Genomic DNA, 21706 nt, shown 5'->3' on the forward strand with positions numbered 1-21706 from the left:
GTGACATTGCACTACAGTTTCCCAAGAATCGAGGTAAAAAGTACAAGTATTCCTGCATTATTCCTTGAAACTGCATACAAGCATAAAAAGTATCTCAGAATAAGAAGTTTAATTTAAATATCTAATGAACATACAGTTAGAGCTTCTGAGCTTCTCAGTCTCCACCAGCAAAGTCAGTAGAGCTTCAAGTTTGTACAGTGAAAGTCACAATGACTTGTGTTATCATTTACTAGTCTTCTGAGTACAATATTTTTGCAAGAGGAATATATAACATCAATCTTAATGGCATAGTAAATTAAGTACACATGTGATTGATGGACAGTTATTCTCTGTGAAATAAAATACTCTGTTATCATTTTTATAATAATCAGTTAATTGCCTACATTGTGTAAATACTTTGGCACATTTTTTATTTTGTGTGTTTTCTCATTCACTATAAAGTTTTATACCTACTTGTCTTTGCCAGAATTATATACAGTTGAAGAGACTATTTTTCCCCTTTAGGAGCTACAAAATTATATGTAAGTAAGCAATTAATAATCCATGGAATATTTAAATTTGCTGGCAAGTTTGATTGCCAAGTATTAAGTAATATTTATAATCATTTAAGCATTGAAATGCACATTCCCAAAATAAAATTTAACAATAAATAGTTTGGTCTTATCCCCAAAAAATATAAGAATAAAGGTATATTCTTAGATATTTGATTTATTTACATTAATTTACTACTAATGCAAAATTGGCCATCCACTTATTAAATATAAATTGTTAATCTTAGGGTCATTTCTGCCTCCCCTTATTATGGTTTGAAGGTTCATGGTGAAGCCTTAGGGCATCTTCAAATGCCAAATGTTACAGATTACAGATTACAAAGATTTTCCTTTAGTTATTTTTTCTTTTCTCCATCAGCAAGAGTTAAAATATTTATGATTTCTATACTATTTCCCTATAGTATTCATGCATAGTTACCGTAATTCTGGCAATATGTAAAACTCAGCATATTTTTATTCCATATTTATATACTTCAGTTCCTTTCCTCATTTTGTAGGAAAATTAGTTTCTTAAAAAATGTGGCTTCTATTAAAAAATAATCACAAGCCCAATGGAAAGATTATTAGTTACTATATTAAGCTTTCTGTCTATTTCCCATACATGTGCTGACCAAAAAGAATCCAGATAGAAGTTGCGTCATTGAAAACAAAAGTCTTATATTTGCTGGTCAACTAGGCTGTCTCCCCTCTAAACAAATCAAAGTTTTTAGTTTTTTGGGTGTTTTTTTTTTTTTGTTACAGATGTTTCTCCTATTTTTCCCCATTGACACCCTTCTCCCCATCCTCCCCACCCCATCCCTGGCTTTGTTGTCCGTGTCAATTGGTTATGCATACATGCATAGAAGTTCTGTGGTTTATCTCTTCCTTCCTCCCACCATCCCCTCTTCTGAGGGTTGTCAGTCTGTATCCTACTTCCATGTCTCTGGGTCTACCCTATCCCTCAGACAGTTATGTTCATTATATTCCACAAATAAGTGAGATCATGTGGTATTTGTCTTTTTCTGCTTGGCTTGTTTCACTTAGGATAATACTTCCCAGGTCCCTCCATGTTCTCTCAAAGGATAAGAGATCTTTCTTATTTACAGCTGCATAGTACTCCATTGTGTATATGTACCACTGCTTTTTCATCCATTCGTCTACTGATGGACACTTGGGCTGTTTCCAGATCTTAGCTATTGTAAATAGTGCTGCTACAAACATGGGGGTACATATATTCTTTCTGATTGGTGTTTCGACCTTCTTAGGGTACATTTCTAGAAGTGGGATCACTGGGTCAAATGGCAATTCAATTTTTAATTTTTTTAGGTAACACCATATTGTTTTCCTTAGTGGCTGCACCAGTCTGCATTCCCACCAGCAGTGTACTAGAGTCCTCTTTTCTCCACACCCTCGCCAGCACTTATTGTTTGATGATTTGTTGATGGCGGCCATTCTGACAGGTGTGAGAAGATACCTCATAGTTGTTTTAATTTGCATCACTCTGATGATTAGGGATGTTGAGCATTTCTTCATGTCTCTTGGCCATTTGTATGTCCTGTTTGGAGAGGTGTCTATTTAGGTCCTCTGCCCATTTTTTAATTAGGTTCTTTGTCTTCCTTTTGTTGAGTTGTATGAGTACTCTATATATTTTGGAAATTAACTCCTTATCTGACGTATCATTGGCAATTATTCTCTCCCATACAGTGGGTTGTCTTTCCATTTTGATGGTTGTATCTTTTGCTGTACAGAAGTTTTTGAGTTTGATGTAGTCCCATGTGTTCATTTTTTCCTTTGTTTCTGTTGCCTTAGGTGATGTATCAGAAAATTCTGCTGCAGAAAAGTTTTTTGTTTTTTTTTTGTTTTTGGTATGTGCCCCTAGTGGGAACCGAACCTGGGACTCTCTGGTCCACAGGCCGACGCTCCAACAGCTGAGCCAAACCAGCCAGGGCATTGATGAAAAGTTTTAAGAATGAAACTTGAAAAGGTTATATGAAGGAAATATTGCAAAGCCACCGAATCTACCAATAAGCATATTTCCTCATGTACAAATAAATGTATTATGAATTATAAAGCAGGGATTGCAGAAGGAGGAAATTAATTGGTACAGTATCTTCCAATCTGAATGTAAATGTATAGTTTCCGAAGAGTATTTCTACTTATGAGGCTGTATTCCTTAATGAACCAATCATAATTCATCACATCTTTCTTCTGGGCCAAGCAGATCATTTCACCACCTAGAAAGTCCCTAGTCTTTGGAGTTTCAACAAGAAGGGAAATCCAGTGAGGACTGCCTCCTGCCGTGTTTTAAACTGTTGACCACCGGTATGGACTTTTTCATGAGCCAAGAACTTCGGTGCTGAGAAAATATTTTTACATAATAGAAGGTCCCACTATCACTGGAATATAAAGAATGCTATAAACAACCCAATGTGGGTTATGGAATTTGGGGTCATTTGGAGGTGTTCGTTGTTCAGGACCCCTCACTCCCTTTGCACGCACACGTGTGCACAGTCCTTACAAATAACTACTTTGTTTTGTCTTAGGTTTCAGTAATTTCCATTAATTTACAATAAGAATGTCTCTTTTGGAACAACGTTGGTAAGTGAAACATACTTGTGAGAATAAAGGCTGGCAGGCTTTGAAAACACTCGTGCGAATCGGACTGTTCTGACGCTGGGCTGGCCGGGCATGGGAACACAGAGCCAGGTCAGAATCAGCGGAGCGGGCGAGAAAACGCCCGGCACATGTGCCGTCGCAGAACACATCACTGCTATCTGTGTAACTGGTAGCATGTTTGCAGTTACGTAGATCATGTGTGTGCGATCGACTCCGCTCTGATGAAGTGCTCGGGGCAGGGCTGCGGTGCAGCAATGGGCTGGACGTGCACAGCGGGGGGCTGACCGCCAGGGCCCGGGCCAGCCGCCACGGGGAGTCCGGACAATCCAGGCAAACCCGGGTCAGGGCCTGCTCTGCACCGCTTTCTTCCTGGCTTTGCTTCCGAAACCCGGTGCCACAATCGTCAGCACCAGCAACCTTCCGCCAGGAAGCGGGGAGGGAGGCACGGACAACATCAATGAGAGCACGTAAAGAATAGGTAACCACCCTGCCACGCTCACGCTGCGGGGAAATCAATGGGCGTGGACGAATGGGGTCAGCCCCCCCCCCACCCCGCACTCTCTGGGCCTTGATTGGACACGGCTAATCTCTGTGACCTTTGGGAAAGCTGAAGGCATAAAATGACCCCAATAATCAAAAGCACAATTAGGAGGAAGAGCACAAAAGCGTGACTGTGGTTAGAAAAAGCAGACAATGAAGAGACCATGGAGGAAATGTGTCCCTTTAGCAGTTGAGTGAATGCAGCCTCAGAGATGTGGGTAGTGGCCACAGATGGATGGGGACCCAGTCTCAGAACCCCTGGGGGAGGGGGAGGGGGAGGGGGAGGGGGAGGGGCAGGCACTCAGTGATCTGGGAAAGAGGTTGGAACAGCACTGGGGCGTGGGGGAGCTTTTTCTTAACAGTGAAGAAATCTGTAAATTCAATATCAATGCTGTTTTCCCACAAGAAATAAAATTGAGTGAATTCATCCTTGTCAGCACAAAGCAACCAGGCAATTAGGCAAACTAAAGTCTGCAGTTCAAGGAGTCTGCCATAAGGATTAAATGCTGTCTACGTGGAAATATTGTGTGAACGATTTAGTGGGTATTCTGTGAAAAGGTGTGCTGAAGAAATACAACGGGAAGACGTGGTGAAACACGGCTAGAGAAAAATGAAATCGCAATATCCGTTTTTCTCTTCAGTTGTAACTGACCCCTTCTTCATTTTCTCTCATGTAAACTCCAGATTGGCACACTGGGTAGAAAAAGAATCTTTTCTCATTTCAAGTGGAAAATGCATAGGAACTTTTTCATTAAGAATTATTAAAGGATCCTTTTTAAATTGATTTCTACTTTGGGTTAATTATAATAAAAGCTGACATTTTCTGGCTGCTTTTTAGGTGTCCAGGACTAAAGGAAGGTCTTTACAAATATTTGCTTAGTTAATCCTCATGGCACCTCTATTAAATAGACACTATTATTTCACATTTTATAAATGAAGAACATGAGACACAGACAAGATAAAATTACTTGGCCAGTTTAGAGGTTCCTAATACTGTACTATATTGTTTATCTAAATAAATAATAATATATATTTAGTTGTAGTGATTCCAAAATGCTAAGTAAATGATTTGATATTTTTACTAAATTTAATAATTGTGTGCATCTTTCTTGAATATCGTTCAACATATTAACTGCAGCACTGATTGGATACATGCCTTATTGACATACTTGGGAGAAGAGGTAATACATTTACACATTCTATGATTGGAAAGAGCACGGGTTAAAGGATAAGGAGTTCTAGGTTTTTTTCAAATTCTCAAATGTGATCACCATACCCCAAAAGCAAATTTCTCCCTCTACAAAAAAGGAATAGTCTTATGTCTTCCTGATCCCCAATGAGTGCTCTGGAAAGAGTACTCCATTCATTCAGGTATTACTCTTGTGCCATTTCTGTCTCTTACAATGACAGATGTATCTACTCATACAACTGGGGCAGCTGGGACCACCACCTGTTAGCCAACTTCAAGCATTATTTAATCCGCCTGTGTCGAAGTTACCTTATGCTTGGGCTGGAAGACAGTGGAACGGTAGCAGATGCGAAGCATAATAAAAGAAAAGCTGTTGAATACCAGGGCAAAGTGGGTGGGGAGAATAACAAAAAAACTTAACAGAAGGAGAGAGCCAGAAATACTAGTAAAATGGACCGGAAATTAACTCTCACAAATGAAGTTCAAGGGAGTAAATCTCTGCAGATTAAATCCCATGCCACCAAGATGTCTGTCACATCAGATGTTACTGAGGATTGGATTTGAGCATTTTGAATAAATGCAGAATTCACCTGGACAATTGGCTTAATTTCTAATTATATAAAGGAATAGTCATCACTTAGTATTTTCACGAAAGCTCCATGACTTTCTTAAACCAAACATTCAGACATCAAAGGAAAAAACATATTGTCACAATGAAGCATAATTTCCCCAATTACTTTAAGAGCTCCACTTTGTCAGCATTCCCACTAGAAGAGATCCGGAAACAAATGGTTTTAAAATTATAACCATTTCTCCATGAATAGCATGATTTCTGAATAGAAGACTCTTTATCTTGTTTTGTCAAATTAAGTTGAATTTAAATGAATTAAAAGCTTTTTCTGTGACATTTGCATACTTCTGATTCACAGGCTTATCCATGAATGTATTTACCTTCCTAACATTCAGTAGTGTGTTTTATGTGAATAGAACAGTTATATCTTTATCTTTGGTGTGTTAGGTCTCTATTATTTAATCAGATTTTACCAGATTTTGGATATACACCAGATTTTGGATATACACCAAATTACCTCAAACAAAATTTTACGGAGAATTTTTATGTAGTTATTGTTCCTTTTTTTTCAAACTTGTAACATTTTTGCAAATTCAAAATTAAAATGTGGCATTAGCAATCCAAATATTGATTTCAAATTTGTATTATTATATCACTTTAATTTCAGGAGAAGCCTCTCAGAAAAATGCATTTAATTTGTTCAAATAAGGTTATCCTTATACTTATATTTACATATCTATTATCTAAAATTACTCAAACCAGAGAGAGTTCATAGAAACAAAATTCAGTCCACTATCAGCAATATTTAAGTGCCTCCCTTGTTTATTCAAATTGCTACTTCTTTCAGTTTGAGAATTATCACTATTTATTACATTTTCCTTCATGTCCATTTTGTCATAAATGGATATTTAAAATCATTCCTTTTCACATGCAAGAAGGAAAACTTGCAGCAGTAAAACCATCACCTGACTTATCTTAAAAAAAAGTTTTATTTCCTAGAGTATATATTTACATGGGGAGTAAGGAAGGACAAAAGATATTATTCTATCAGCAAAGTAATCTCCCCAAATGCAATTTTGAATTAGATATATAGTGATTATAATTTTAGATAAATAAGTATATGGCAAAGTCCTAAATAAGGAAGTAATTAATTTTCATTCATTGAGAAAAGCTATCTTCATTTTGAACTCTTGATTACAGCAGAACTATGCTTCCATGTTTCTTTCATCCAATCATCCAACAAAAATGTATTGATTGCCTACCGTGTTCTTAGACTGTGCTAGGGTTAAGCATATCAAGATGAATAAGACATGACCTTGTTTGAAGCCTCCTTAAGCTTAAATGAAAAGACAAATCTATGCTGTTGAAGAAGGATAAAAAAGTAATTATCAAGCAAAAGAATCTGAATTTATCATCATTATTACTTATTATCTTGATTTTATTTAGTCAGTAGTTCAATCACCAAGTCTACATATTATAAAATATGTGGGTAGAGCCTTATTTTACTAATAAACCTCTATTTTAATAGTATACTATTGTGCATTTGTTGCTTACATATAACCAACTACCTTATCGACTACTTTATTTTCATCTTAACTATAATAGAAGACAGTAAGGAAGCCCTGGTGATACACTTAATGGAGCTAAGAAATGGATTTGTGAAGTTATCCAATCTTATTGTTCAGTGACTGGAAAAGAACCACTATCTGGCGTCCCATTGCTTACACACATTGAAATTCCATTCAGTTCCTAGAATTAGATTGATGACTAAAGAGAAGCCATTGGGTATAGTGAGAAGATAAGGTGCTTTGGAATCAGAAAGCGTTTGAGATCAAATTCCAAATACACTACTTACTAGTTTCATGACAGAGAACAAAGAAATGATCTTAGTCTTAGTTTCAACATCTCAGAAATGGAACATTGATGATGTGGGTCACAATCATGATCATGGAGGTGACCATGATCATGATAGAAATGTAAGAACTACATGAGGAAAAAATAATAATATATATATATGTGTGTGTGTGTGTATATATATATATATATATATATATATATATATATATATATACACACACAAAAAAAAAACAAACAAAATGCTGTATTTTATGTTAAATAAACTAAAACATTATGGAAATATTAGTTATGATTATAATCAGTACATTTTTTTTTACTTCTCTTTCTGTACATTTGATTCATTCAGTTATATCCTAAACCAGAAAATAGAAAAATTGCTATCATATATTTTGAGATCCTTGTATAAAATATATTTTTTCATTTAATACAATCCTGGAATCTCAGGATAGCTACAATTACCTACTCTATCACAGAGATTATTTCAGTTTGGTCAATCATTATAATCATGGCTCTTTTATCTTTGAAAGAAATATAAGGAGGCAACTTTGATTTTCCTTATAATGGCAAAATTGGGGATGGTTGTAACACATTGTGTCCTGTTACCATATTGCTACTTTTAAAAAAATAGGTTTTATTCTACATTTTGTAGCCCAATTTTAGAAATAGATACATATTATATTTAATATTCTATGGCATGTCAGTTTCTAAAAATGTCATGTAGTCCTCATTGTAAATGAATATTTTTTATTTCATTCTCTGGATTTTGTAAAGTATATACTATCTAAAAAACTTACTGGTTTCTTTCTCTTTTTTATCCTCCACATCTCCATAACATAACTTATTTCTTCCCTTATTCTCAGTTCAAAGAATGGGGCACATAATAATGTACCTCCCATAATTATTTTCACCTTACATGATTAAAGCAGAACTTTGAATTTACCTTTAATCTGATCTTGTAGATTGTGACACAAATCTAAAGCTTCACAAACATACTTTTTGTACTTGATTTCTAATTTGTTGCCTGGGTTTCTAATTAAATGTCCGTAGTACTCTATGTAAAGTACCATTCCCTGCATTCCTCTTGATTAGTAGGATAGAATCGATGAGAATTGATCCAATTTGTAGAACACAATTCTCACATTGATAGTAGTTTATATTCATTTGCTTTCTCCTAATCTTTTATTAATGGTCATCTTCGAAATGCCGATTAATGCCAAAGCCTGCACAGTGATCATGCAAATCTGTAAAGAAGCCATTTGACACCGCACAGGAGGGAAAAATGAAGAACTGTTATTTTAAACATATTTATAAAACTGAATACAACAGAAAGAAAGGATAAAGATGAAAACTCAAATGGTTTGAGCTGTGGATTTCAAACCCAATTAAAAATAAATAAATAAAGCAATTCAAGCAACCTACTTTTTTTCTTTTAGGCCTCTACTTGTCCACGGGGTAAGCTGCTCCAGATGATGGGGAACCACATAGAGAAATATGAGTTGAAGGGCAGTAAAATCTGAGTCTTCCTGCTACAAAAATAAATATCACCTATTTTAATAATTTCACCAGTGAAAAGAAACATCGCTGCATAAATTTCAGCTGCACATTGTAGAGAAAGCTTTAGACCACTCAGTCTGTATCCATCATCCTTTAAACTTTTAAAATGTTTTTCATAATAGATTGAGTAATTGTTAATATTATGCCATATTTGCTTTAGTTCTCTCAATATACTTTTTGGAACATTTTAAAGTAAGTTAAAGATAATTCACCCCTTGCCCTGGCCGGTTTGACTCAACGGTAAAGCGTTGGCCAGCGGACCAATGAGTCCCGGGTTTGATTCCAGCCAAGGGCATGCACCTTGGTTGCGGTTCGTCCCCAGCCCTGGTCAGAGTCATGTGGAAGGCAACCAATCAATGTGTCCCTCTCACATCGATGTTTCTCTCTCTCTCTACCTGAAGATAAATAGAAAAACATCCTTGGGTGAGGATTTAAAAAAGATAATTCACCCCTTAATTATTTTGCATGTATGTCCTAAGGATACCTTTCTTTTCTATAGATTTTAAGGTGGGTATTAAATCCTGTTTGAATCCAGGGCAAGAATTGTTAGCATGGATGCTTTAAAGGTGATACTATATATTGTATCACACAATGGTCTTCACACTATTGGTGATACTGAGTTTAATACTGAGTTCAAGCCGTAATAGTCAAATCTATGTATTATAAAAATACATTTTCCCCTTTGCAGTTAGTAACTAAGTTCTAGGGTGATACTCTAGCACTGTTGCCTACCACTTTTCACATCCATTGACAATGCTTGTTGAAATGAATTCTTTTATCGGAAGTTGCAATATAATCATTCTTTCCATTCAAAATCCCTGTTATATTTTGGCATAGGTGTTGGGAAAATCTCAGTAAAATTATTATTGTACACATAAACAAATTTCAAATTTACCATTTGCTTTACCATTACAGAAAGTTGCATCACCTTCAATGAGTTTTACATTTAAGGATAAATTTAAGGATAAATTTTTCTGAAAGACATAATTTCCCTTACAAAGGAACAATAGAACTTTATTCCCTTGTCATTGCTGTTGCTTACATTAAATCTGTGAAAGGCCATGAGAAAATGGCCCATCATATGTCATATACAAATAATATGTATATTATATGGTTATACATTATATTGTTATATTGTATTATATTATTACCTTATTTACTATAAGTTTATGCTTGAAATACAACCCCCTCCAAAAAAATAAAAATAAAACAATGTAGCAAAATCGGCTATAAACAATAAGCATATGGGCCAGAATTCAGTTTTAATCCCAGATACTAACATTTCAATGAGTTATAAAATATTAAAAATATAGCATAGTGATGGCTTCTTAACTTGTCAGGGACATGGGAAAGGAGCAGGCAGAAGGAGAAGATGGAGAGCCCAGTGTGTATGAGAGAAGGCATGAGGTTTCTGGGAATCCCATGAGGTTGAATGAGCAGTGGAGATAAGATTTGGTTGTTGGCAGAGAATCTAAGAAATGTGAAAGTTTCATCATTTTATTGAAAATAGTTGTAGTCATGAGCCTCGATAAAGATATTGACAGAGAGCTTCTTGAAGAAGAGGAAGACGTCTGGAACCCTATGAAACAGTAGCATTTAAAGAGTGTAGGGAAGGAAGGGCTTTGAGATACTAGGTCTGTGTGGCCCCACTGATTAGAATTAGAATTAAAATCTAAGAAACAGCTTTTTAAAAAACCCTAACATGAAGAGGACAATTAGCCCTGGTCGATTTGCTCAGTGGTTAGAGCACCAGCCCACGGACCAAAGAGTCAAGGGTTTGATTCCAATCAAGGGTACATACCTGGGTTGCAAGTTTGATCCCCAGCCCCAGTAAGGTTCATGCAGGAGGCAAACAATCCTTGTGTCTCTCTGTTCTCTGACATTTCGATGTTTCTCTCTCTCTCTCTCTCTCTCTCTCTCTCTCTCTCTCTCTCTCCCCCCCCCCCTTCCCTTCCTCCCTTCCAATCTCTGACTATAATACAAATGCAATTTTGGAATTTTCAAATTGTTTCAGATTGAGAACCAATCATGTAATCTGACTTTTGGTTACCATCTAGACATTAATTATGCATTATCTTAAAGGAAAAATGATCTAGTTAGGCATGTGCAATGTTGCAGATCCAGTGTAAAGTGGTAACTGTACAGGTGTGAAGCAGAGTAACTGACCGTCCAATTCACAGTCTGAGGGGGCAACAGGCACATAAAACGCAGTACACCTAGAGCCAGTGGTTTTTATCAATTATAGCCATACCTGCTTCAGCTCAGTTCAGACCTGGGTGGCCCTAAAAACAGACTCGGAACCCAGAAGACCTCTTTCAGGAAGTATAAGCACTAAATAATCTCTTGTCTCATTATATCCCTTCCATGGTTCTCATAATCAATACTATGTAACAAAAACTTTAAATAAGTATTTTTGGACTTTCTTTGACTTAGTCCTTGGCTCACTTACAGTGAGTCAAGTGATTATTCTGTTACAATGATCTTTTAACAGGAAGGAGAGGGAAGAAAAAAGTCAGTGAAGTTAGTAAAAACAGGGTCCTTTGTTTCCTGTGGGGTCAGCATATTTCTAATTAAAGGCAACACTAGGCGCCCAGAAAGTAAGTGCTGTGTGAACATGGTGAGAGACTCATCGCTAAGGCGAAACCCACCCTTCCCTTCCCTGACTGAGGCTCACAAGGGGCCATCAGAAGGGGACAGGAAAGCAAGTTCAAAAACCACTTAGGATGTTAGACTTAGATGAAAAATCTGCTTTAAATAGATGAGCAAACCTCCTTTGCTCATCGCCATTGCTTTGTAATACTGTCCTTGCTCTCGGGGAGGGTTCGGTACGGAGGGGTGCACAGCCTTACCACAAAGCCTCAGGCCACTGGGCAGACAAACTGATGTCGTCCATGTCACAGATTGGGATGGATTTTTATTGTATTTTTAAGAGTGATTAGAAATGTGCGTATCCACATTAAATAAACCAGTTCATCCGAAATTAAAAGTAGTATTTCCTTTAAAGAGGTACATTTGTTACTAAGAAGAAATAGTCTAAAATTAAGGTGACCCTAAACACATGGTATGTTTTAAACAAGATCATGGCTAAGCAGGAAAGTCCCCTTGAATGCCCTTTGGTCCCTCTGAACCAGCACCTTCTGTTTTCTTCCTCCATCAACCTCTTCCATTCGGTGAGTCTGTGTGAGAAGGTGGCAGAACCTCGTGCTAATACTGCCTCAAAACACACAGAAACAAGGGTTTCCCATTCTCTCTTGTTGATGGGGTTAAAACTCGGACCTAAACAACGTGCGCATACAAATAAGTTAACAGGCTGGAGGGGTAGAAAGTGGATCATTTACCTGCTACCCCATTTCTAGAGTCGATTTTAAGGACAAAATGATAACATCCATCCTGGCAAGACAAGGATGAAGAGCATAATGAGCACTTCCCCTTCAGCCGCACAGATCTGAATGTCTTTCCTTTTCTTCCTAGCCCCATCAGGTCGGTTCTATGACACATGACACACGACACACGACACACGGTGGGCAAGGAGGGGAGTCAGGGAGATGGAGTGAAGAAATATGCTATGTACAAAAACCCCCTGAGACTCTCGTCAGATGTTTTATCCTCTCTAAAAATGTATAAGTCATCCCTAAATCATTTTTAAAAGTAATTTGAATAGCTGTGTCTAAGACAAAATGTGTCAATCTAAGTAAAAAACTGGCAGGGACACAAAATAATGACCCTTGTGATGTTTCCAAAGGGGCATTACCTGCGTGCTCTGGCTGCTTCCTTAGTAAGGGACACACTTTCTCCCCGGAGTACAGGCAGCTGTATCCTCTGCTGCTCGGGCCCAGAATGCTCTGCAGAAGCTGCGTAAGGCGGTAAGGAGGCTGCAGACACCACCGCCTGAATGGCCTGACTCTATGATCATGAGTCGGGAGGGACACACTTGGTTTTATTGCGCCTGTCTGCTTATCCGCAGTGGAACGGAGACTGCGCTCCACTGTCCACCGCAGGGAGAAAGGCTGCCTGGAGAACTGAGCACAAGCGAAATTCCTGGCGGTGTGGCCCGGCTTCTCTGTGCATCTGAACTGCTGCTCAGCTTCTGGAGGTCAGAACTCCAGTCTTCATGCTTAGCCTCGTCTCTACGACTCTGCGTAGGACAATGAACGTGCAATTTGAAAAACATAAAAAAGCAATTCTTTCACTCAAGAAAAGTCAGAATAGATGGATGAAAGTACTTATCTGGATGATTGTGATGTAAAATCACAAATGATTTCAAATGTTTTTAAATATTCAAGCCAAAATGTGCAAAGTTAAGTGCCGTTTTACGCATGCATGCTTCTCAGGAAATGTATCTCTGTCCTTAAAGGTGACAAACGCCTTCTGAAAGCTGCGATGCTGCACTTTCTTCACTGTTGCTCAGAAAAAGTCTGACATTTTTATCATCCAGGCTCTTATCCGACAAGACCCTGTTTTACCCACAGCCTCCCCCACCCATGTGAGGTACAGTCCCCCGAGTCTGTAATTGGCAGGAGATGAAGCGATGATGGGGAGTGATCACAGTCAATAGCTTTGATTAACAATAAGGTGGAAAATTAGCAATGCTAGCACTCAGCCACCCTGCCCTCTCGCTCCCTCTCCCATATGCTCCGCAGTCCTGCTGGCGGCCTCGGCGGCAGGCAGAGCCCGTCCTAGCTTTGAAGTGCAGCAAAGGTGCAGGCAGAGCCGAGAATTAGGGAAATCAAGGAGAAGCAGAAACTGTGAGCCATGATGCTGAGGGCTTCGCACAGCTTAGTGTGCCGCAGGAGGGGCGAGGACGAAGTGTGCTGTGTGCTGTCCTTGTGTGTTTTGCTGTCACATGTGGATTTACTTGTGTCTGGACATGCTGTGATCGAAATGGCAACCACTGTTACTACTGTGACCCCATCAGCAGCTCTGGTGTTGTTTCTAACAGACCCTGAAGACCTAGAGAGGGGGACTGACAACGGGACGCCAAACCCCACCTCTGATAACGATGACAATTCGCTGGGCTATACAGGTAGAGTGTTTCTTTCCCCACTGCTAACTGTCCGTTCCTCATAGACTGCCTCCGCCTCCATCAGTCATCAACCACCTGTGCAAAATCACCTACTCATCCCGCTTCCAGCTAACAGCCAACTTCCGTCCTCATTCCCCAGGCTTCATCCTTTAGCTAGCAGGTCATTTTGCTAAGGTAAACATTTTGGGGAAAAATTTAACATGAAAATTGCATGCATCCTTGTTGTCTTTTTATCATCATCATCATTATTATTAATGAATACTTATTAGCTTGAAACTTTGATATTGCTACTATGTTTAGAAGGATAATGTTTTCTGAGATATAATATTTGACTAAATTGCTATAAAAAGAAATATAAGAGTACCTGCAAATAATTGGGTTAAGAATCTGGGTTTGTTGTTGTTGTTGTTGTTATGCTCATAGTCTTATAAACAACAAAAAGGAAACGCTTAACAAGAATGATGCAAACCATAAGTGCTGACTTCTGTGTCGGTTGTGTTTGCATGGCTTATTGTTACTTCATCGACAGAGGCCTTCTCAAATGCGTGCATGTTTACACCGGCAGAAAAGTAACGAACAGACTAATTGAATTGTTGGAAAAAATTCATATTATAAATGTGTAGAAATGATCACCCTGGATATGTGTGAATGTTTCATACAGAATTTGTAAGTATAGTTATAAGTATAATTGTGTAATTACACATTTAATGTGACACAATTTGACTAAAACTTCGGATGAAAGCAAACTACTCATAACACATTAAATTAGATAATGATGTGATGATGGTCTTGTAGCAACAGCAGCTATTTGTTATGTTCTCTGTATTCGTTCTTATCAGCACTGCGCTCCACAAACTTCCTGAGGCTGTGCACTGTGGGGGCTGTGTGTACACGTTGGGGTGACTGGAATTAGGGATGGTGGAGAACTCTTCTGTATCACTGCAATCTTACACAACTGTGTTAAAAAGAAAATAGTTCAATAGACACAGGTTAGTTTGTTATATATACAGTAATACATTTTTGTTTTAGAAGCATACTCACTATCTTCATAGATATAATTTTCTCCAAATTATCCCTCGTCTACATAATTTTGGGTTTTAAATATTTGGAAAAAGTACTAAAATTAATAACACCTTTATAAGCAACTTTAACACTTATTACATTTATTTTAGTCTTATAGATATCTTATTTGCATTTTACTCCTGTCTTTCAACCTGAGAACTGAGATTAAGAGACCAACACACCGAAGCCCATTCATGGCAAGATGGTGAAGGAGTTGGTATCATAATTTTTCAGAAGCTTAGCTAGAACCAGAGTTGTAAACGTTATTTCTTACTACTGTGAATACCAAGGAAGTTCATATCTGTGGAAGGAGGAATCAGAGATCATGTTCTTTTTCCTGGGCTTCCTCATTCACCCGTGCATCCTAATTCTATTCCCTTGTGCTCACACAGTCCACACAACAGCATTGTTTAGACACACTAATAGCATTTGCTCTTTGTCTTTTATGGATTTTCTGAAAATTACATATAACCAACACATAAATCATGTTGGAGCATTGAATTAAGAGCACTTTAAAAAAACAATGCATTTAAGGTTAAATGTACCAATTTTTGAACTTTCATTCTTATTTATTTTACCTTTCAGGTTAATTGGTAGTCAGATTTCTGCTATTAAACATATCATTAGATAAATTAAGACAAGGTAATAAAATGATACAATTATCTTTGTATTCTACTAGGAAACTAATTAAAGAGGTACATTTAATGCAAAGTGACTAGAATATAATCATCTGAACAATCTTGTTCCTGAGATTGTAGCTATAACACCCTAGTACCTAAGGAAATGCATTCTCTTTTGTTTCAGTAAATTCTTGTATATTCAGACACCTCTCTTCTACTATTTGAATTCAACATGCTATTTGTGTCTCTTTCATTTTCACATTGACTATTTCTTTGCTCATTAAAAACTCCACTGGAAATAATAAGAAAAAATTATATGAAAAAATGTTTTTTGTCTGCTTGATAGCAACTATAAAGGAAGATCTCAGTTGGCTCTGAAGTGGAAATACTTGTATAAAGTATTACTTGAGACCATCTACAGATTTTTTTTCTTTTCTGTGCAAGTGTGTGTGTGTGTGTGTATACATGTGTGTGAATTTATTTCACTGTGATCACATGTAATTTGGTTTAGAGGGAAGTGAGATAGCCTATCAGCTTAGGAACATTTATTTTTAGATGTTTAATATAAATTATCTATAGTTAGATATGTCTAGAGTTTAGTAACTCTGGATATAGCAGCAGCAAGAACATTGTTAGAAATAAAATATAAATATTAAGCACCTTAAAGAATATACAAAACAGTTGTCAGTTAAATCATTGATATGAGTTAGTTGCAAGATAAATTTCCATGAAAGGTAAAATGTAACTGGAACAGGAATTGTTTGTGGGGTCTAAGTTTTTCATGCATCATCTCAAAATGACTATACAAATTGTAGCTACTGGATGTTTATTTTTTTAGTACATGTTACTTCATTTCAATGAGCTGCCTAGAGAGGCTTTTCTTTCGCCTCTTATATTCCTATATATAAACAAATAAAGCTTCCCAGAAGAATCTATACAATTCTGGAAAACATATTTTGGGAAAGCTGAAACTGTCCCAAAAGAAGATCACCAGTTCACTAAAATGCACATTCACACGTCCCTAACCCTCCCCTTTTTGGTCACTCCAAAAAGTATAATTTTCACTGCAAACTAATTTATCACTACATCTGCTCTGCTACTCAAGCCATTTGGGACCGTCACCCTCAAATTGACACATCAAACCAGAATCCATGGATCGCATATCATACACATGAATGTATTGTTTACTAATGATCTAGTCAATAAATGATAATCTCTTATTAATAGCTCTTGCTTCTTAAAGCATATGCCCTACCTATCTAAATTTTATAAATGTTTTAATTTAGAGGCCCTGGGGAAAAAATGTACTATAGAGTTCAGGGTAGAAGCCTACACTGATTCCCTTCTTCCTACCACCCCCAGATACAACACTGTAAAGCCATGTAGAATTTGAAAACATTTCAGTGTCTCTCCTACCAATCAATCAATGCAAAGCAATTTCTAAGGTGGCACTGCGTGTGTTATTAAGCGGGCTTGTGCATTATTCACAGAGAAGTAGCCCATTTCCCGTCCAACCAAGTGTGTCATAAATATTGGGAATTATTTAACAGTTCACAGTATATAGTCTTTGTTGCAAGAACAAGTGAGATGAGGTTTTAAATCAGCACTTTGTGGGGTCAGACACACATCCCATAGAGGTCAAATATATACTAATAAATGTTTTTTAAAAGGAGTTTCTAAAAATAGTACATTGTCTATTGGCTTCTGGAAGTGCATATGGTATTTTACAAATATGAAAAAATTAAGTAATATGTCTAAGAAAATTTAAATGCTTAAAATATATACATAATCCATGCATAGCTTTATATACTGACACAAAATTTAAAGAGAAGTTTGTTGATACATAAAAGCTCAGAGAATAAGTGGGAGCTAATAACAACTTAAAAATATTCTCAATCTTTTTTAGAAAACAGTACTTATTAATTAGAAAATTAACTTTATTTTTCTGAGTACCAAAAAAAGGTCTGTAAATTTGATTTGTAGTGTCTAAAATATATCCTTTGTCCCATTTATTTTAGAAAGTGTCCCAACTTCACAATTCTTTTTTAAGCGTTACATCTTATATTTGCAATAGCATATTGAAAGAACAGCTAACTGCAAATTTAAACATCTTAACACCAAACAACTCTTAGCGACGTCAGTGTCAGTTCAAGTAGAGATCTAGCCTAGAAATTCCAGAGTAATTTTAAATGGGGATCTTGGGATCTTTTATCCATCAGTACTACCTCCAACTTGTTTGAATATATTTTTATTTAGAAGGAAACAAAATATATGTACTCCTATAAAACAAATATTCTGGACAAAATAGCATGCTTGCCCATAGGTGCACAGATAGCAACCTTGCTTGGCCTCGTGTTTTGGAATCAACAGGGAACTTAATTGGTGGTGATGATTCTCTGTCACTCCACATTCTTAATTGAAGAGCTTCACAATGAAAATTAAACAGAAACTATTGTGGCATGTGTATTTTAAAAAATATCAAGCATTCCTTCTTACTTCATGGATGCAATACAGTTTTCTAAATACTTTACATGCAATAACTCATTTAATCCCCATATCAACCCACTCCAAAGGTGCTATTATTAATAGTAGCAGTGCCTGATGTCTGTTTCAATATTGTAGAAGATAAATAGCCCAACATTTTCTAACTTTGCAGAGTTTTTAATTTAAATGGGTTGTAGCTATAAGCTACATTTGAGCATGTAGTTACAAAGTAAATAGTTTAGCTCTACTCCTACACAGCAGCCTTGTCACCACTATTTTGGGTCTCTGCTCATTCTCATCCAATCTTCACTCTTATCACGATAACTAATGCACATATTTTTAAAAATCAAATAGGCCAAAAGCTTTAAATGGAATCAAGAAGATCTCTCCTTCAGCTCCCTAATTTTTTTGTTTGTTTGTTTATATTTTTTATTGATTTTTAGAGAGAGGTAGAAACATCTATGTGAGAGAGACACATTAATCAGCCACCTCCTGCACGCCCCCTACTGGGGATCCAGCCCACAACCCAGGCATGTGCCCTGACCAGGAATCCAACTGGCACCTCTCAGTCCATAGGACAAGGCTCAGTCCACTGAGCTACACCAGCCGGGCAGCTCCCTATTCTTGAATCTTTTCCCTTAAACAACCATTTTTCTTCTTCTTCTGACTTTTTTTTTTTTTATCCTCACCCGAGGACATTTTTGCATTTATCTTCAGATAGAGCAAGGGGAAAGAGAGAGAGAAAAACATCAATTTGAGAGAGACACATCGACTGGCTGCCACTCACACGACCCCAACCAGGGTTGGGGAAAAACTGCAACCAAGGTACATGCCCTTAGCAGGAACTGAACCCAGGACTCTGGTCCGCAGGCCAATGCTCTAACCACTGAGCAAACCAGCCAGGGCTTCCCTTAAACAACCTTTTTTCTTACTCTTTTAGATGCTTCTTCTAGTAATTTTGTTTATATTTTTGAATCAAATGCATCTACAAATTTGTCAGTTGTAAACATTATCTGGTAAATATTTTTCCCATTCTGACACCATCACATTCTTAGTTAAATTAACAGGCAGAGTTTATATTGATATGACTAAGCAAGTTTTCCTAGGAGTCTGCTGCAGAACCAAAGAGTATACTATAATACCATTTCCTTCTTTGTACAAGAGTATTTCTTTTCTGGAGTTAACTGTATTTTTAACTTCCTAAATGCTTAATCATGTCTAATTTAACAGACATTTCTCTCACAAAACTCTCCATGTTTTGATCCCAAATTGAATTGTTCTTCCCTAGACCAGGGACTTTTTTTTCATCACTTGTAATTTTAGACCTCCTATTTCCTAGATCTCATTATTTCCTCTTACCTGGTTTGTCCCCTTTAAGAGAAGCCTGCTCTCCAGAAAGCACTTAATACAACTTGAAGAACATTGGAAACCAAGAAGAGTTACTATGACATGCTTTGCAGTGGACTGTCCATCTTTTCTTATTGTTTGTTTTCCTTCATTATGCTGGGTACGAGGTGGGACCTTTCAGGTTGGAGAAACATTTATTTCTGTTATGGGGATTTTTTAATTAAATGTATTGGGGTGACATTGTTAATAAAATTATGTAAGTTTCAAATGTACAATCATGATCTATATATTGCTTTATGTGCTCACCACCCAACATAAAATCTTCTGTCACATATATTTCATCCTTTTTACTCCTCACGGCCTCCTCACACCCCTTCTCTCAGGCAACCAGCATACTGTCGTCTGTGTCTACGAGTTTTTTGTTCATTTGTTGCTTTCAGTTTTATATCTCACATAAGAGTGAAATTATATGGTTCTTGACTTTTTCTTTCTGAATTATTTCACTTAGCAGGATATTTGCAAGATCCATCCATGTTGTCACAAAAGGCACTCTTTTGTCTTTTCTTATGGCTGAGTAGTATTTCATTGTACATATGTAGCACATCTTCTTTACCCAATTCTTCGTCAAAGGAGATTTGGGTTGTTTTCATGTCTTGGCCATCATGAAAATGCTGCAATGAATATAGGGGTGCATATATCTTTTTGAATAAATGTTTTCAAGTTTTTTTAGCAGATACCCAGAAGAGGGGTTGCTGGGTTACATGGTAACTCTATTCTTAATTTTTTTGAGGGCCCTCCATACTGTTTTCCGTAGTGGCTGTACCACTTTACATTACTACCAGTAACATATATGGGTTCCTGTTTCTCCCCAACCTCTCCAACACTTATTACTTCTCTTGTTGATGATAGACATTCTAACAGGTCTAAGTGCTATCTCATTGCAGCTTGGATTTTCATTTCCTTAATAGCTAGTAAAGTTCATCATCTTTTTATATATCTGTTGGCCTTTTTTTTTAAATAATGCCCATCTCTTTTCTCTGTTCTCCTTTACAATTGTTATTAATCAGAAAATAGACCTCTTAAATTGATTTATTAAGTCTCTTATATTTTCTTTTCTAATTTCTATGAATGCTTTTAGAACATTTTTGTATTTGTTTATTGTATATTACATTTCTGAGCTTTCAAAAAATTCTCTGATATCCAAAATACTTCTATAAATTGAAATGTCAAGCTAATTCTTCTGATTCTAGGCAAATGCTTTGTCTGTTATTCATCTGTAACTCCCAATAGATAAATAATATTAGAAATCCACACAAAATTCATTTATTTACTAATGAGGAAACCCAGACTCTTAAAGCTATTATGATTTAACCAGGATCATGCAAACATTTACCAGTCAAAACAACTAGAACTGCATTTCCTAAATTCATTTTTAGTGCATTATTTTGGTTTTGGGTTTTTGGGTTTTTTTTTATTTGGGGGGGATGCTTGATGCTTTGAAAAATCTTTACCATTTTTTTATTTTTTTATTTTTATTTATTTTTTTTTTTTTTGAATTTTTTTTTTTTTATTTATTTTTTTGTTACAGATATTTTACCTTTTTACCCCATTGGCACCCCCCACCCTACCCCCCCTCCACCCTGTCCCTGGCTTAGTTGTCCATGTCCATTGGTCATGCATACATGCATATAAGTTCTGTGGTTTATCTCTTCCCACCCCCCCACCCCCCATCCCCTCTTCTGAGGGATGTCAGTCTGTGCCCTACTTCCATGTGTCTGGGTCTACTGTATTCCTCAGACTGTTATGTTCATTATATTCCATATATAAGTGAGATCATGTGGTATTTGTCTTTTTCTGCTTGGCTTCTTTCACTTAGGATAATACTTTCCAGGTCCCTCCATGTCGTCTCAAAGGATAAGAGATCTTTCTTTCTTACCGCTGCATAGTACTCCATTGTGTATATGTACCACAGCTTTTTGATCCATTCGTCTACTGGTGGACACTTGGGCTGTTTCCAGATCTTAGCTATTGTAAATAGTGCTGCTATGAACATGGGGGTACATATATTCTTCCTGATTGGTGTTTCAGGCTTCTTAGGGTATATTCCCAGCAGTGGGATCACTGGGTCTTTACCATTTTTTTAAAAGGGGGTCAGAACATTGTGTTCAGTGTGTTGTGGTAACAAATGGCATCAGATTTTCTGTTTTCAAGCCTTCACTTCTGCATTTTTAGCACATTTTTAAACTTAAAATATCTCACAGAATTGTCAGAAAATGAAAAAATGTAGAAAAATAAGCTGCACAACAAAATAAA

At 36.9% G+C, this 21706-nt stretch overlaps 1 protein-coding gene across 1 annotated transcript in view; it reads left to right on the forward strand.

Annotated features, from left to right (window-relative positions):
* Positions 1-13609: 13609 nt before the first annotated feature.
* Positions 13610-21706, forward strand: part of ROBO1 (roundabout guidance receptor 1) — a 539216-nt gene continuing 531119 nt past the window's right edge. Inside the window, exon 1 of the mRNA XM_036243340.1 lies at positions 13610-13880. Coding sequence (XP_036099233.1) covers positions 13610-13880 — 271 coding nt within the window. The remainder of the gene's footprint in view (positions 13881-21706) is intronic.

This window comes from Molossus molossus, unplaced genomic scaffold, assembly GCF_014108415.1.
Source record: "Molossus molossus isolate mMolMol1 unplaced genomic scaffold, mMolMol1.p scaffold_m16_p_5, whole genome shotgun sequence".
NCBI lineage: Eukaryota > Metazoa > Chordata > Mammalia > Chiroptera > Molossidae > Molossus > Molossus molossus.